This window comes from Periophthalmus magnuspinnatus, chromosome 14 (assembly GCF_009829125.3).
Source record: "Periophthalmus magnuspinnatus isolate fPerMag1 chromosome 14, fPerMag1.2.pri, whole genome shotgun sequence".
NCBI lineage: Eukaryota > Metazoa > Chordata > Actinopteri > Gobiiformes > Gobiidae > Periophthalmus > Periophthalmus magnuspinnatus.
This window is the reverse complement of record NC_047139.1, coordinates 9229783-9248069: the sequence shown is the minus strand read 5'-3', so window position 1 is coordinate 9248069 and position 18287 is coordinate 9229783. Positions and strand designations below refer to the sequence as shown.

The window sequence follows — 18287 nt, the reverse complement described above, 5'->3', positions numbered from 1 at the left end:
CATTTTCAAATTTCAACAAAGAACTCCCTGTCTTCTAGATATGACTTGGAACAGTTCTGGACCAGTCCTCTAGTCTCTGTAAGAGGACACATGATCCACAGTGTCAAAAGCAGCTCTCAGATCTAACAGGATCAAGACTGAGACTTTGCCTGCATCAGTGTTCAGGTGGATGTTATTTGTCACCTTGATAAGAGCAGTCTCAGTGCTGTGATGGGGTCTAAAACCTGACTGGAAAACATCAAATGAGTTGTTCATTTGGAGAACATTAATAAGCTGTTGGTAAACAACTTTTTCAAGGACTTGGCCTAAAAACGGCAGATTTGAGATGGGTCAATAATTGTTCAGTTCTGTGGCATCAAGATTGCTCTTGGTGGGAGGCTTAATAACCATAGCAAAAAGTATTATAATGTTATAGTTGCAATTAGTACACCATAAACAATAACAAAATCTTACAAAGTATTTGTTAATAATTTTATGACAAATGAGGTCAGGTTACTCATTGATTTGCATTATTATAATCACATTTCAGATACGACAGCATAGGCCGTGTAACTGCTCAAATATGGCCTTGAGTTAAAGGATTAATGTTGATTTAAAATGGCAAAAAAACAAGACTTTGCATGCACTTCATACATAATTGTCTTACTTTAATGCAGTTTCTTCACTTGACTGCCCTCAATGTAATGGCCTTTTGTCTTTTTACTTTGATAAGTTTCTTTATAGAGTCTTTGATTTCTTGCGTCTGTAGCACATATATGACAGGATTCAACAGAGGTGGCACCACTGATGTTAGTGAAAGGTTTATGATCCGAACATTTGGATCTAAAGCTGAACCTATTGTAAAAGTGGTCAAAACAGGTACAAAATAAATCGCCACAAGAGAAAGATGTGCAGAGCAAGTTTTAAATGCTTTTACTCGTTCTTGTTTTGTCGTTATCTTGGCCAGTGCAATACTTATTCGGATATAACTCGCCAAAATGAATGCAAGAGGCAACCACATAAAAAGTGCAGGTAGCAGTTTGGCTATAGTCCAATTTGGAAATGTGTCATTGCAACCAAGTCTGTACAGCTGGCCGTGATCACAAAAATAGCTTTTTATAACTAAAGAATCACAAAATGAAACTCTTGTCAGGAGACCAACTGTAATTAACACACCTAGTATAACAAAAATCCAGAAAAATGCAATTAATGTGGACATAAACTTGTGAGTGACTCTGGTTGTATAGTGCAGAGGTGAAATTATAGCAACAAGTCTGTCGTAGGAAAGAGCAACTAAGTTCAAGGCCTCCATGGAAAGGCAGGTGTAACAGAAAAACAAAAACGTCATGCACTCATTGTAAGCGATACGATTGTGGTTGAACAGAAATAAGTCGAGAAGTTTTGGGACTAATGCACAGATTTGGAGCAAATCACACAAGGCAAGATTAAAAACTGCAATGTATTTTGGAGTCTGTAGGTTATGATCCATAAGTATAAGAAGCATCACAAATGCATTTCCAATAATAGAAAAGACAAAGACAAAAAATAGAAATACATAGTAATATTTCACATTTGGGATACCAATGAAACCTCGTATGATGAAAAAAGGTGGACGCACAAATGTGATATTTTTGCCCAAAGCAGAATTAAATGAGTCCATTGTAAATATTACACATAAATGTACAGTATAGTCGTGAGTTTGAGAGGATGAAGAGGAGCAGCGAGAAACTCCTCATCTCAGGATGGTCCAATGGTCAAGAGTCTATTTAAGAGAATAATTAATTAACAAATCTGTGTCACCCAATGAAATTACAACTTTGGTCATTATTATTCATAATTACATACATGTATGAGGATTTTCAAAAGGGGCTGGACAATGGAAACATTTCAGTGAAAGGCCTTAACCCTAGCCTATTTGACTGAATATAATTGATTAGTTTAGGTCTGTTGGGGAGTGGATGAATAATACCATGATGACTTAAAGAGAGTGTCCAAAGGTGAGGCCAGTAGATCACTAATCACACTGCGCTTCAGTAAGACTGCAAAACATTTAATTATTTAATCCTTACATATCTTATTTTTTATAAAAATATATATGTATTAATATAAGCTATTTATCTTGCAGTATCAATAAAATGAATATTTGGTCTTTACACTCAAATTTAATGGTGAGCTACTACTGTAGCCAGTGCTGCTCTGGACATCAGTATGTAATGGTATCACTGACCCACTGCGGTTTCTGAGTGTTTTAATGAAGGTGGCTTGATCAGTTAAATGTCTAATGTGTAATATTTTCACTTTTTATGGACACACATTTGTGTTCCTATTTTGTGGCCTTGGAGCCTTGAGTTGAGTGGGCCCTTTCTCTGGTCCAGCACAGTGGATCCACAGTACAGTTGAGTTGTGTGTTTGATGCTGTTGTTTGTGTGGGTGGCCCTCAGGAGCCTGTTCCCTGGTGTAGGTTCATAGGGAGTCTCTTGATGGCCTCATAATGAGCTGTTTGTGCTCATGATTGCACAGCTTAGTTACAGACACTTCACTTTGGGAATCCAGACATGACACAATGACTCAAAATACTGAGAAAACTTTCACTAGTGTCTCAGTCAAAGTGTGTCACACAGTTCAGGAAACTATCTTGGCCCACCCTATGTTATCCATTATGAGTTACAAAATGATCAATGCACTTTGTTTGCAAGGGTCAAAAGACCTGGAAATGACATCTATAATGAGAAACTGAATCTTTTGTAGCTCTCTGTTTCTTTTAAATATGTGTAAATTAACACAGTACTAACTAAATAATATGAAATGCCAACCACTGCAACATTTGATGTCATAGTTCATCACATTGTACAGTCAAATTAAGATGAAAAAAAAAAGTTCTTTCATGATAGATACTTGTATGTGTACCAAAATACGTGTATTCATTTTTTTGTTGTATTTGTGGTGTGTGCACAGGCACAAATGTTGAGGCAGCTGGATGGAGTTTGCCAGTTTTCTTAGTAGTTGTGCTCAAGAAAATACACACTGTACAGACGGGCATCACACTACTGTTACCGACTTATTACTATGTACCTAAACACATGCACATGACACATCTCTCAGTATGATGCATTCATTGACTGCCTGTGTGCTGTTTTTAATTGTTATACAGTATTCTATTTATTAACTAATTTGTTTGTTTGTGCCTAAAATGTATGGACATATTAACTTAGTTTGATTGTGTGGTGCAGTTTCCAATGTACAATCAGCAGATCATATTGTATTACATTTTTCGGTGGCTGGCGTTTATTGAATTTCTTTCTTTATCTTTATTTATACAGGGGAACCCAATGAGGGCACTTGGGCTTTCTTTTCATGGGCAGCCTTTTTAAATACAATACAAGCAGAAAAAAACTAAAGAAACACGTATTCAAGCCCATATAGAAAATTATAGAAAAAACAGTATAAAATGTTCTGTTATCAATGAATAACAAGCAGGTGAGGTATTCTGGCAGTTTTTTAAGTAGTAGTGGTGATTGTGTGTGTGTGTGTGTGGGGGGGGGGGGGGGGGGGGGGGATAAATTGGTATTGTTGTGTGTGTGTGCATATGTGCATATGTGCGTGCGTGTGTGTGTGTGTGCGTGTGTGTGAACTGAATCTTTTTAGAAATGGCATATTTGAGGGGCGAGATGTCTTGTACAAGATGTATGTAGAATATGTTTACAGGTCTTTCATCCATCTACACCAAACTGTTAGTTTTACTTAAACATCAGCCTGTCCAGGGAGTATAGGTGGAAATTGGTACTTTTGCTATTACCTGGCATGATACATCTTTCCTTTTTTTTTTTTAGGTCATTGTAATGTTGTGCACTGCCCCTGTTCAAATAAAAGCATACAATACCATACCATAGATGTAACAACTAAAATAAGTCCTCAATGAGAAACCTGAGAAACATGATGGTATCCTCACTCAAAACACAAGATCTATATTATGGAGACACATGAAACTGTGTTTGTTCATATTAATCTAGTCTGTTACAATAAAGGTTGGGCTGTTACATAATAAATACACTATATGTAGTAAGTTTCTACACATATTCCATTCTCATAGCTTCAGAGGAGAACTGACAGACTGTTGTGAACATAATATGATTTTGATGGCCCAATTGAGATTGATCAACAAATATTACAAAATATGTAAAAAAAATAAAAAATAAAAAATAAAACTTTGCTGCTTTTTTAAGACTATGCTTTTTAGCATTTAGATCTGATGTCACTTAATTACTTAAAGTGTATTAAGGTCTAATTTGGCTTCCACTCAGTGATTTTGAACATTTGGGTCATAGGACGAACTCTCTACCAACTGATACATATGATACATACTTTGCAATGTATTGATAGATTCAAGAATTACACAATATAGTGTTATAAATACCAATATTGTTTTAAAGCTGTAATTATAGCACAAAATCTAATCAGCTGTCATTAAGCACATAACTACAGTGGCTTGACATTGAAATGGTTATTTACTACATGAGTAATAGTAAAAAGTATTACAGTGTAATTGCAATTAGTACACCATTAACATTACCAAGCCCTTACAGTGTATTTGTTTATTATTCATATGACAAATGAGGTCAGGTTGCTCATTGATCTACATTATAATCACATTTCATACAGGACAACATGGTGTGTAACTGTTCAAACATGGCCTTGCATAAAAGGATTAACACTGAATCAAAATGATATAAAAACAAGACTTTGAATACAATATATGCACTTCATAGATCTAATATTCTTCCATTAATTCATTCTTTAATGCATTTTTTTTTTCACTCGACTGCCCTCAATGTAATGGCCTTTTGTCTTTTTACTTTGATAAGTTTCTTTATAGAGTCTTTGATTTCTTGCGTCTGTAGCACATATATGACAGGATTCAACAGAGGTGGCACCACTGATGTTAGTGAAAGGTTTATGATCCGAACATTTGGATCTAAAGCTGAACTTATAGTAAAAGTGGTCAAAATAGGTACAAAATAAATCGCCACAAGGGAAAGATGTGCAGAGCAAGTTTTAAATGCTTTTACTTTTTCTTGTTTTGTTGCTATCTTGGCCAGTGCAATACTTATTCGGATATAACTTGCTAAAATGAATGCAAGAGGCAACCACAGAATAAGTACAGGTAGCAGTCTGGCTATAACCCAATTTGGAGATGTGTCATTGCAGCCAAGTGTTAAAAGCTGACCATGGTCACAAAAATAACTTTTTATAACTAAAGAATCACAAAATGAAACTCTTGTCAGGAGACCAACTGCAATTAACACAACTAGTATAACAAAAATCCATAAAAATGCAATTAATGTGGACATAAACTTGTGAGTGACTCTGGTTGTATAGTGCAGAGGTGAAATTATAGCAACAAGTCTGTCGTAGGAAAGAGCAACTAAGTTCAAGGCCTCCATGGAAAGGCAGGTGTAACAAAAAAAACAAAAATATCATGCACTCATTGTAAGCGATACGATTGTGGTTGAACAGAAATAAGTCGAGAAGTTTTGGGACTAATGCACAGATTTGGAGCAAATCACACAAGGCAAGATTAAAAACTGCAATGTATTTTGGAGTCTGTAGGTTATGATCCATAAGTATAAGAAGCATCACAAATGCATTTCCAATAATAGAAAAGACAAAGACAAAAAATAGAAATACATAGTAATATTTCACATTTGGGATACCAATGAAACCTCGTATGATGAAAAAAGGTGGACGCACAAATGTGATATTTTTGCCCAAAGCAGAGTTAAATGAGTCCATTTTAAATATTACACATAAATGTACAGTATAGTCGTGAGTTTGAGAGGATGAAGAGGAGCAGCGAGAAACGATGAAGTCCTCATCTCAGGATGGTCCAATGGTCAAGAGTCTATTTAAGAGAATAATTAATTAACAAATCTGTGTCACCCAATGAAATTACAACTTTCTTTAGAACCATGTCTATGAGAGATTAACTGCAATAAAAGACTTGTGAAATCTCTGGACTGATTCTTATAGACCCCTGGGATTGTCTTATTGAGGCTTTGTGACCAAATTCATGAAGTCACATCCCAACAGGTAAAATAAGTCTCCAATGAGAAACCTGAGAAACATGGACCTGACAGACTGTTGTGAACATAATGAGATTTTGATGGACCAATTGAGATTGATCAACAAATATAAAATATGTTAAAAAAATAATAATAATAAATAAATGTAACTTTGCTGCTTTTTAAGACTAACTAAGACTATGCTTTTTAGAGTTTAGATCTGATGTCAGTTAATTACTTAAAGTGTATTGAGGTCTAATTTGGCTTCCGCACAGTGATTTTGAACATTATGACAACATTTTAAAGGGTTTATTTTATATAATGGAGGGTTTAATTATCCTGGAAGGGCTTACTGTCCTATGTGGAATAACATTTACACACTATTCATTAATGTTTTACATATTCAGCCAAATCTAAAGCAAAGAAAGATTCAAACATGGCCAATGGTCACATTTTTATATTACGCTTTTCCAACTTTTCTTTACATCAAGGAACAACTCATCCAAACACAGACACATCCATACACCAGTGCATGCAAAAATAATGTGGGTCAAGTGTCTTGCCGATGGACACAAGGACAGCATTCATCTGTGGGAGTTTATTCGCACTGCTAGCCTGTTGGTCACTGGATCTGACCGCTTAACCAGTGATGTTTATGTTGAGAGGTGGATTTGAACCACCAACCTTCGTGTCACATATGATACGTGATACATATGATACATACTTTGCAATGTATTGATAAATTCAAGAATTACACAATATAGTGTTATAAATACCAGTATTGTTTTGAAGCTATTGTTATAGCACAAAATCTAATCAGCTGTCATTAAGCACATAACTACAGTGGCTTGACGTCCATCCATCCATTTTCTTCCGCTTATCCGGGGCCGGGTCGCGGGGGCAGCAGTCTAAGCAGGGACTCCCAGACTTCCCTCACCCCGGACACGTCCTCCAGCTCCTCCGGTGGGACCCCAAGGCGTTCCCAGGCCAGCCGAGAGACATAGTCCCTCCAGCGTGTCCTGGGTCTTCCCCGGGGCCTCCTCCCGGTGGGACATGCCCAGAACACCTCCCTAGGGAGGCGTCCAGGAGGCATCCTGAGCAGATGCCCGAGCCACCTCAACTGGTTCCTCTCAACGTGTAGGAGCAGCGGCTCTACTCCGAGCTCCTCCCGTGTGACCGAGCTCCTCACCCTATCCCTAAGGGTGCGCCCGGCCACTCTGCGGAGGAAGCCCATTTCAGCCGCTTGTATCCGCGATCTTGTCCTTTCGGTCATTACCCAGAGCTCATGACCATAGGTGAGGGTAGGAACGTAGATTGACCGGTAAATCAAGAGCTTCGCCTTCCGGCTCAGCTCCTTCTTTACCACAACGGACCGATACAGCGACCGCATCACTGCAGACGCTGCACCGATCCGCCTGTCAATCTCCCTCTCCATCCTTCCCTCACTCGTGAACAAGACCCCGAGATACTTGAACTCCTCCACTTGGGGCAGAGACTCACCACCCACCCGGAGAGAGCAAACCACCTTTTTCCGGTCGAGAACCATGGCCTCGGATTTGGAGGAGCTGATTCTCATCCCAGCCGCTTCACACTCGGCTGCAAACCGCCCCAGTGCCTGCTGCAGGTCCTGGCTCGAAGAAGCCATCAGGACAACATCATCTGCAAACAGCAGAGATGAGATCCTGTGGTTCCCAAACCAGGCCCCCTCCGGCCCCTGGCTGCGCCTAGAAATTCTGTCCATAAATATAATGAACAGAACCGGTGACAAAGGGCAGCCCTGGCGGAGTCCAACATGCACCGGGAACAGGTCTGACTTACTGCCGGCAATGCGAACACAGCTCCTGCTCTGGTCATACAGGGACCGGACAGCCCTTAGCAAAGAGCCCCGGACCCCATACTCCCGGAGCACCCCCCAAAGGACACCATGAGGGACACGGTCGAATGCTTCTCCCGATCCACAAAACACATGTGGACTGGTTGGGCATACTCCCATGAGCCCTCGAGGACCCGATGGAGCTGGTCCAGTGTTCCACGACCAGTACGAAAACCACACTGCTCCTCCTGAATCTGAGGTTCGACTATCAGTCGGATTCTCCTCTCCAGTACCCTGGAATAGACCTTACCAGGAAGGCTGAGGAGTGTGATTCCCCTGTAATTGGAACACACCCTCCGGTCCCCCTTCTTATACAGAGGGACCACCACCCCGGTCTGCCATTCCACAGGTACTGTCCCCGACCGCCACGCGATGTTGCAGAGACATATCAGCCAAGACAGCCCCACAACATCCAGAGACTTGAGGTACTCAGGACGGATCTCGTCCACCCCCGGAGCCTTGCCACCGAGGAGCTTGCCAACCACCTCAGTGACTTCAGCCAGGGTGATGGACGAGTCCGCCTCTGGGTCCCCAGTTTCTGCTTCCTCCTCGGAAGACGTGACAGTGGATTGAGGAGATCCTCAAAGTATTCCTTCCACCACCCGACAACATCCCCAGTCGAGGTCAGCAGCTCTCCACTCGCACTGTAAACAGTGTTGGTGAAGCACTGCTTCCCCCTCCTGAGGCGTCGGACGGTTTGCCAGAATCTCTTTGAGGCCGTCCGATAGTCCTCCTCCATGGCTTTCCCGAACTCCTCCCAACCCCGAGTTTTTGCCTCTGTGACTGCCCGAGCCGCGGCACGCTTGGCCCGCCGGTACTCATCAGCTGCCTCAGGAGTCCCACGAGCCAACAAGGCTTGATAGGACTCCTTCTTCAGCTTGACGGCATCCCTTACTTTCGGTGTCCACCACCGGGTTCGGGGATTGCCACCGCGACAAGCACCACAGACCTTACGACCACAGCTACGAGCAGCCGCATCGACAATAGAGGTGGAGAACATGGCCCACCTCCATGACATTGACATGGCATGACATTGAAATGGTTATTTACTACATGAGTAATAATAAAAAGTATTATAACGTTATAATTGCAATTTGTACACCACTAACATTACCAAGCCCTTACAGTGTATTTGTTTATTATTTATATGACAAATGAGGTCAGCATGCTCATTGATCTACATTATAATCACATTTCATACAGGACAACATGGTGTGTAACTGTTCAAACATGGCCTTGCATAAAAGGATTAACACTGAATCAAAATGATATAAAAAACAAGACTTTGAATACAATATATGCACTTCATAGATCTAATATTCTTCCATTAATTCATTCTTTAATGCAGTTTCTTCACTTGACTGCCCTCAATGTAATGGCCTTTTGTCTTTTTACTTTGATAAGTTTCTTTATAGAGTCTTTGATTTCTTGCGTCTGTAGCACATATATGACAGGATTCAACAGAGGTGGCACCACTGATGTTAGTGAAAGGTTTATGATCCGAACATTTGGATCTAAAGCTGAACCTATTGTAAAAGTGGTTAAAACAGGTACAAAATAAATTGCCACAAGGGAAAGATGTGCAGAGCAAGTTTTAAATGCTTTCACTCGTTCTTGTTTTGTCACTGTCTTGGCCAGTGCAATACTTATTCGGATATAACTTGCTAAAATAAATGCAAGAGGAAACCACAGAATAAGTACAGCTAACAGATTGGCTATAGCCCAGTTCAGAGATGTGTCATTGCAACCAAGTGTTAACAGCTGACTATGGTCACAAAAATAACTTTTTATAACTAAAGAATCACAAAATGAAAGTCTTGTCAGGAGACCAGTTGCGATTAACAAAACTGCTATGACAAAAATCCAGAAAAATGCAATTAATGTGGACATAAACTTGTGAGTGACTCTGGTTGTATAGTGCAGAGGTGAAATTATAGCAATAAGTCTGTCGTAGGAAAGAGCAACTAAGTTCAAGGCCTCCATGGCAAGGCAGGTGTAACAGAAAAACAAAAACGTCATGCACTCATTGTAAGCGATACGATTGTGGTTGAACAGAAATAAGTCGAGAAGTTTTGGAACTAATGCACAGATTTGGAGCAAATCACACAAGGCAAGATTAAAAACTGCAATGTATTTTGGAGTCTGTAGGTTATGATCCATAAGTATAAGAAGCATCACAAATGCATTTCCAATAATAGAAAAGACAAAGACAAAAAATAGAAATACATAGTAATATTTCACATTTGGGATACCAATGAAACCTCGTATGATGAAAAAAGGTGGACGCACAAATGTGATATTTTTGCCCAAAGCAGAATTAAATGAGTCCATTGTAAATATTACACATAAATGTACAGTATAGTAGTGAGTTAGAGAGGATGAAGAGGAGCAGCGAGAAACGATGAAGTCCTCATCTCAGGATGGTCCAATGGTCAAGAGTCTATTTAAGAGAATAATTAATTAACAAATCTGTGTCACCCAATGAAATTACAACTTTGGTCATTATTATTCATAGTTACATACATGTATGAGGATTTTCAAAAGGGGCTGGACAATGGAAACATTTCAATGAAAGGCCTTAACCCTAGCCTATTTGACTGAATATAATTGATTTGTTTAGGTCTGTTGGGGAGTGGATGAATAATACCATGATGACTTAAAGCAGGGGTGTCAAACTCATTTTGGTCTGGGGGCCACATATGACTTAATTTGATCTCAAGGGGGCCGGACCTATGAGTGGCAGCTGCAGCAGCGGTGCAGCAGAGCAGTGCGGCTAAGCATTGCGCATGCGTTGCGTGGCGTCGGGAAGATATTCTAATTTTTATTATTATTTTTTAAATTCTGCAATTAGCAAAAATAAAAATGGGCGCAACTAACTAACTTTTGCTGATTCTATTTTTATTACAAATCTGAGGGCCGAATTAAGTCTGTAGACGGGCCGGATCCGGCCCCCGGGCCGCATGATTGACACCCCTGACTTAAAGTGACTCTCTAATAAGGTGAGTAGACTGCACTTTGGTAAAAGTACAGAACATTGAATTATCTTTATTTGTATAAAAAGTATATATACGTGTACGTGTATATATATATATATATTATATATATATATATATATATATTTTTAATACACACACACCTAAAGGATTATTAGGAACACCTGTTCAATTTCTCCTTAATGCAATTATCTAATCAACCATTCACATGGCAGTTGCTTCAATGCATTTAGGGGTGTGGTCCTGGTCAAGATAATCTCCTGAACTCCAAACTGAATGTCAGAATAGGAAAGAAAGGTGATTTAAGCAATTTTGAGCGTGGCATGGTTGTTGGTGCCAGACGGGCCGGTCTGAGTATTTCACAATCTGCTCAGTTACTGGTGTGAAAATGGAAAAACATCCAGTATGCAGCAGTCCTGTGGGCGAAAATGCCTTGTTGATGCTAGAGGTCAGAGGAGAATGGGCCGAGTGATTCAAGCTGATAGAAGAGCAACGACTGAAATAACCACTCGTTACAACCGAGGAATGCAGCAAAGCATTTGTGAAGCTACAACACGCACAACCTTGAGGCGGATGGGCTACAGCAAGAGAAGACCCCACTGGGTACCACTCATCTCCACTACAAATAGGAAAAAGAGGCTACAATTTGCACAAGCTCAGCAAAATTGGACATTTGAAGACTGGAAAAATATTGCCTGGTCTGATGAGTCTCGATTTCTGTTGAGACATTCAAATGGTAGAGTCAGAATTTGGCGTAAACAGAATGAGAACATGGATCCATCATGCCTTGTTACCACTGTGCAGGCTGGTGGTGGTGGTGTAATGGTGTAGGGGATGTTTTCTTGGCACACTTTAGGTCCCTTAGTGCCAATTGGGCATCGTTTAAATGCCACGGGCTACCTGAACATTGTTTCTGACCATGTCCATCCCTTCATGACCACCATGTACCCGTCCTCTGATGGCTACTTCCAGCAGGATAATGCACCATGTCATAAAGCTTGAATCATTTCAAATTGGTTTCTTGAACATGACAATGAGTTCACTGTACTACAATGGCCCCCACAGTCACCAGATCTCAACCCGATAGAGCATCTTTGGGTTGTGGTGGAACAGGAGCTTCGTGCCCTGGATGTGCATCCCACAAATCTCCATCAACTGCAAGATGCTCCTATCAATATGGGCCAACATTTCTAAAGAATGCTTTCAGCACCTTGTTGAATCAATGCCACATAGAAGTAAGGCAGTTCTGAAGGCAAAAAGGGGGTCAAACACTGTATTAGTATGGTGTTCCTAATAATCCTTCAGGTGAGTGTATATACATACAGACCCACTGCTGCTTCTGAGTGTAATATATTGGGATACAACAATTCTTTCTATAATAAAATGAGAATTTTGTTATTTTGTTTTTAAACTGCTACATAATTCCAAGATTTTTTTTTTTAAGAATATGTTTTTGTCAAGCCAAAACCCAAGATATTCAATTGATGTGCTATTTAGTGTATACGGATTTGTAGCTTGCACACCACTTCAGTGTTATTTAGAAAAAATCATATACATTCAATGATACTGTAAGATTTATGTGAGGATTTTCGATTTCATTAAAATCATGTTGCAGTTTTAAAAGTGCCTGATCAGCAGAGGGAGCACTTGCATATACCACGTCATCAGCTGCATTTAAATGTATGTGGCTTTCTCTTAAATTGTAACCAATGGAATTTTTTAAAAATAATAAAAAGTAGGGGGTCCATTATTGAGCCATGGGGCACTCCTTTACCTAAAGTTAGAAAATTTGATTTAAACCCATTGGCTACCACTGAACCAATTACATGTAGCATTGTCAAATCCAATCTGCTTCAGACGCTTCAAGAAGACTCCATGATCCACTGGATCAAAAACTTTAGTTAAATCAATAAACAAAGCTACAAAATCTTGTTTGTTATCAAGGGCTGTGAAAATGTCATTTCAGACTTTTGTGCTTCCAGTGCCCTTTTCTGAAACTCAACTGATAAGACTTCAAAATGGAGCATTATTTAGATAAACTGTAACTTGATTTGAAACAAATTTTTCTAAAACTTTTGCAAGACAAGGTAATTTAGATATTGGCTGGAAAATGTTTACATTTTTTATTGTCTCACTTTTTATGTTATTTATTTATTATTTATATGTAATTTTCCATAATTCCTATTATAACTGCCATTTTAATTGATAAATTATGAATATGTAATAGAGGCTGAATGAAATATTGGGGAGCTAGTGACAGTAGTTTCAGATCAAGGTCATCAGCTCCCATGGACTTCTTTGGGTCTATGGAGTAAAGTGGATTTAAGATGTCCTTCATAAACAGATGTGTCTTTTTCACTTTTGTATTTTGAATACATTCAATCAGACAGCACCATTTCCTTCATAATGATGGGGTTGGAATGTTAAGATTAGGCTTTAATGTAATCTAATTTAGATATGATTCTATGTATATTCATATATATCATTCCCAGTCCCTTCCTTGTCTTGAAGTTTTGCATATCAGATAAACCGAGGTCCTTAGGGATAATACGCTTAATTGAGTTTGAATGGGATTTAATGCTTGAGAATTAGGTTTATTAGTAATACTGATGTCAGCCAAGTTACATGACCTTTGATCATTTCTTTCATGTTTACGAGATGTTCTACATGAACTCTTATACATTGCACATCTGACATATTGTTTTCCCAACTTTAGAACCATGTCTATGAGAGATTAACTGCAATAAAAGACTTGTGAAATCTCTGGACAGATTCTTATAGACCCCTGGGATTGTCTTATTGAGGCTTTGTGACCAAATTCATGAATTCACATCCCTGTAGGTATAACAGGTAAAATAAGTCTTCAATGAGAAACCTGAGAAACATGGACCTGACAGACTGTTGTGAACATAATGAGATTTTGATGGACCAACTGGGTGATCAACAAATATTACAAAATAAATGAATGAAAAAAATATGAACCATTATGTTTTTGTTGTTTTTTTAAGAGTACACCATTAACATTGCCAAGGCCTTACAGTGTATTTGTTTATTATTTATATGACCAATGAGGTCAGGTTGCTCATTGATTTGCATTATTACAATCACATTTCATATACGACAACATAGACCATGTAACTGCTCAAATATGGCCTTTCATAAAAGGATTAGTGTTGAATCAAAATGACATAAAAAACAAGACTTTGAATACAATATATGCACTTCATTAATCTTTCTTCCGCTAATGAATTCTTTAATGCATTTTTTTTCTCACTTGACTACCCTCAATGTAATGGCCTTTTGTCTTTTTACTTTGATAAGTTTCTTTATAGAATCTTTGATTTCTTGCGTCTGTAGCACATATATGACAGGATTCAACAGAGGTGGCACCACTGATGTTAGTGAAAGGTTTATGATCCGAACATTTGGATCTAAAGCTGAACTTATAGTAAAAGTGGTCAAAATAGGTACAAAATAAATCGCCACAAGGGAAAGATGTGCAGAGCAAGTTTTAAATGCTTTTACTCGTTCTTGCTTTGTCATTATCTTGGCCAGTGCAATACTTATTCGGATATAACTCGCTAAAATAAATGCAAGAGGCAACCACAGAATAAGTACCAGTAGCAGATTGGCTATTGCTCGATTCGGAGATGTGTCATTGCAACCAAGTTTGTATAGCTGGCCGTGATCACAAAAATAACTTTTTATAACTAAAGAATCACAAAATGAAAGTCTTGTCAGGAGACCAATTGCGATTAACACAACTACTATGACAAAAATCCAGAAAAATGCAATTAAAGTGGACATAAACTTGTGAGTGACTCTGGTTGTATAGTGCAGTGGTGAAATTATAGCAACAAGTCTGTCGTAGGAAAGAGCAACTAAGTTCAAGGCCTCCATGGAAAGGCAGGTGTAACAGAAAAACAAAAACGTCATGCACTCGTTGTAAGCGATACGATTGTGGTTGAACAGAAATAAGTCGAGAAGTTTTGGGACTAATGCACAGATTTGGAGCAAATCACACAAGGCAAGATTAAAAACTGCAATGTATTTTGGAGTCTGTAGGTTATGATCCATAAGTATAAGAAGCATCACAAATGCATTTCCAATAATAGAAAAGACAAAGACAAAAAATAGAAATACATAGTAATATTTCACATTTGGGATACCAATGAAACCTCGTATGATGAAAAAAGGTGGACGCACAAATGTGATATTTTTGCCCAAAGCAGAGTTAAATGAGTCCATTGTAAATATTACACATAAATGTACAGTATAGTCGTGAGTTTGAGAGGATGAAGAGGAGCAGCGAGAAACGATGAAGTCCTCATCTCAGGATGGTCCAATGGTCAAGAGTCTATTTAAGAGAATAATTAATTAACAAATCTGTGTCACCCAATGAAATTACAACTTTGGTCATTATTATTCATAATTACATACATGTATGAGGATTTTCAAAAGGGGCTGGACAATGGAAACATTTCAGTGAAAGGCCTTAACCCTAGCCTATTTGACTGAATATAATTGATTAGTTTAGGTCTGTTGGGGAGTGGATGAATAATACCATGATGACTTAAAGAGAGTGTCCAAAGGTGAGGCCAGTAGATCACTAATCACACTGCGCTTCAGTAAAACTGCAAAACATTTAATTATTTAGTTCTTACATATCTTTATGGTAATGGTAAATGGTCACATTTTTATATAGCACTTTTCCACCTTCAAGGCACTCAAAGCACTTTACAACAAGGGACCACTCACCCATTCACACTCACATTCACACACCAGTGTACGCAGACACTGAGGGCGAGGTGGGTTAAGTGTCTTGCCCAAGGACACAATGACAGCATTCATCTGTGTGAGCTAGAATCGCACCACCAACCTGTGGATCAGTAGATCTGACCGCTCAACTGATGATGCTTTTTAAGTCAAGAGCGGGATTTGAACGTCCAACCTTCGGATCAGTGGACAAACACTCTACCAACTGAGCTGCTGTTTCCCCCGACAGTAGCTCAGTTGTAAAACATAAATGTATTAATATAAGCTATACATAGAAATATATATGTATTAATATAAGCTATTTATCTTGCAGTATCAATAAAATGAATATCTGGTCTTTACACTCAAATTTAATGGTGAGCTACTACTGTAGCCAGTGCTGCTCTGGACATCAGTATGTAATGGTATCACTGACCCACTGCGGTTTCTGAGTGTTTTAATGAAGGTGGCTTGATCAGTTAAATGTCTAATGTGTAATATTTTCTATTTTCATGGACACACATTTCTGTTCCTATTTTCTGGCCTTGGAGCCTTGACTTGTGTGGGCCCTTTCTCTGGTCCAGCACAGTGGATCCACAGTACAGTTGAGTTGTGTGTTTGATGCTGTTGTTTGTGTGGGGAGCCTGTTCCCTGGTGTAGGTTCATAGGGAGTCTCTTGATGGCCTCATAATGAGCTGTTTGTGCTCATGATTGCACAGCTTAGTTACAGTCACTTCACTTTGGGAATCCAGACATGACACAATGACTCAAAATACTGAGAAAACTTTCACTAGTGTCTCAGTCAAAGTGTGTCACACAGTTCAGGAAACTATCTTGGCCCACCCTATGTTATCCATTATGAGTTACAAAATGATCAATGCACTTTGTTTGCAAGGGTCAAAAGACCTGGAAATGACATCTATAATGAGAAACTGAATCTTTTGTAGCTCTCTGTTTCTTTTAAATATGTGTAAATTAACACAGTACTAACTAAATAATATGAAATGCCAACCACTGCAACATTTGATGTCATAGTTCATCACATTGTACAGTCAAATTAAGAGGAAAAAAAAAAGTTCTTTCATGATAGATACTTGCATGTGTACCAAAACACATGTATTCATTGATTTGTTGTATTTGTGGTGTGTGCACAGGCACAAATGTTGAGGCAGCTGGATGGAGTTTGCCAGTCTTCTTAGTAGTTGTGCTCAAGAAAATACACACTGTACAGACAGGCATCACACTACTGTTACCGACTTATTACTATGTACCTAAACACATGCATGACACATCTCTCAGTATGATGCATTCACTGACTGCCTGTGTGCTGTTTTTAATTGTTATACAGTATTCTATTTATTAACTCATTTGTTTGTGCCTAAAATGTATGGACATATTAACTTAGTTTGATTGTGTGGTGCAGTTTCCAATGTACAATCAGCAGATCATATTGTATTACATTTTTATTGCGTTTATTGAATTTCTTTCTTTATCTTTATTTATACAGGGGAACCCAGGCACTTGGGCTTTCTTTTCATGGGCAGCCTTTTTAAATACAATACAAGCAGAAAAAAACTAAAGAAACACGTATTCAAGCCCATATAAAATATTAAAAGCAGACGCACGTGTGCATAAAAGTTTGTTACCAGATTAAATTGTGATTGTATCACCAAAGTATCCAGTTTTGCTTTTCCTTGGAGTATATTCCATTTTTGTGAAGCAAAACAGCTAAATGCCTCCTTCCCGTCTCAGTTTTGGTGTGGCTAGTCCTTAGCTTTATGTAGTCAGGTGAAATAGTATTAAATGTTCTGTTATCAATGAATAACAAGCAGGTGAGGTATTCTGGCAGTTTTTGAAGTTGTCCCTTATAAATAAATTTCATACAGTGCTGTTCTCTTCTAATAGATAGTGATGGTCAACCTACTTTTTCACAGAGAAACAGTGATGGGTTTCAACTTCATCACCTGTAATAAAATGAAGGGCTGAGTGACACTGAATAAAACAGTTTCAAACCTAAGGCCCCATAATCCAGTCCAGAAGGAAAGGTTGCTTGCACTTTTTCCTTTCTGTAACTTATTTGGATACAGTATTTGTTTCTGTAATAAAATGCTATGCTTATGTTACATAATTCCGAGATTTGTTTTCGTCAAGCAAAAACCCAAGATATTCATGTATATATCTAAGTTTTTACTCTTTGAATTGATGTACCATTTAGTGTATAAAGATTTCTATCTTGTGCGTCACTTAAATGTTTAGTTTTATTTGCATTCAATGACAGTGTGAGGTTTATGATAGAAGTTTGGATATCATTCAAATCAAAACAAAACAGCATCATCTGCATTTAAATGTATGTGACTTTCTCTTAAATTGTAACCAATGGAATAAAAAAAAAAAAAAAAAAAAAAAAAAAGTAAAAAGTAGGGGGCCCATAATTGAGCCTTGAGGCACTCCTTTACTTAAAGTTAGAAAATCTGATTTAAAACCACTGGCTACTATTGTGGAATTTCTAATAGTAAAAACACATACAAACAAGAGATACACCCATGCATAACGACAGATGGTATAATGAAGGTTAGATCAAAGAGATCCATAACAATGCGAGTAAAGATTTAGGGTAAAGAAAGCTAT

General features: G+C 38.5%; 3 protein-coding genes and 1 pseudogene across 3 annotated transcripts; all 4 read right to left on the bottom strand.

Annotated features, from left to right (window-relative positions):
• Positions 1-661: 661 nt before the first annotated feature.
• On the bottom strand, positions 662-1639 carry LOC117381636 (olfactory receptor 1-like). Its single transcript, XM_033978627.2, has one exon. The coding sequence runs from the start codon at positions 1637-1639 to the stop codon at positions 662-664; it is 978 nt and encodes a 325-aa protein (XP_033834518.1).
• Positions 1640-4790: 3151 nt separating this feature from the next.
• LOC117381635 (olfactory receptor 1-like) lies at positions 4791-5769 on the bottom strand (annotated as a pseudogene).
• A 3495-nt stretch (positions 5770-9264) lies between these two features.
• LOC117381634 (olfactory receptor 1-like) lies at positions 9265-10242 on the bottom strand. Its single transcript, XM_033978626.2, has one exon. The coding sequence runs from the start codon at positions 10240-10242 to the stop codon at positions 9265-9267; it is 978 nt and encodes a 325-aa protein (XP_033834517.1).
• Positions 10243-14174: 3932 nt separating this feature from the next.
• Positions 14175-15152, bottom strand: LOC117381633 (olfactory receptor 1-like). Its single transcript, XM_033978625.2, has one exon. It carries the CDS (start codon positions 15150-15152, stop codon positions 14175-14177), a length of 978 nt encoding a protein of 325 aa, XP_033834516.1.
• Positions 15153-18287: the final 3135 nt, after the last annotated feature.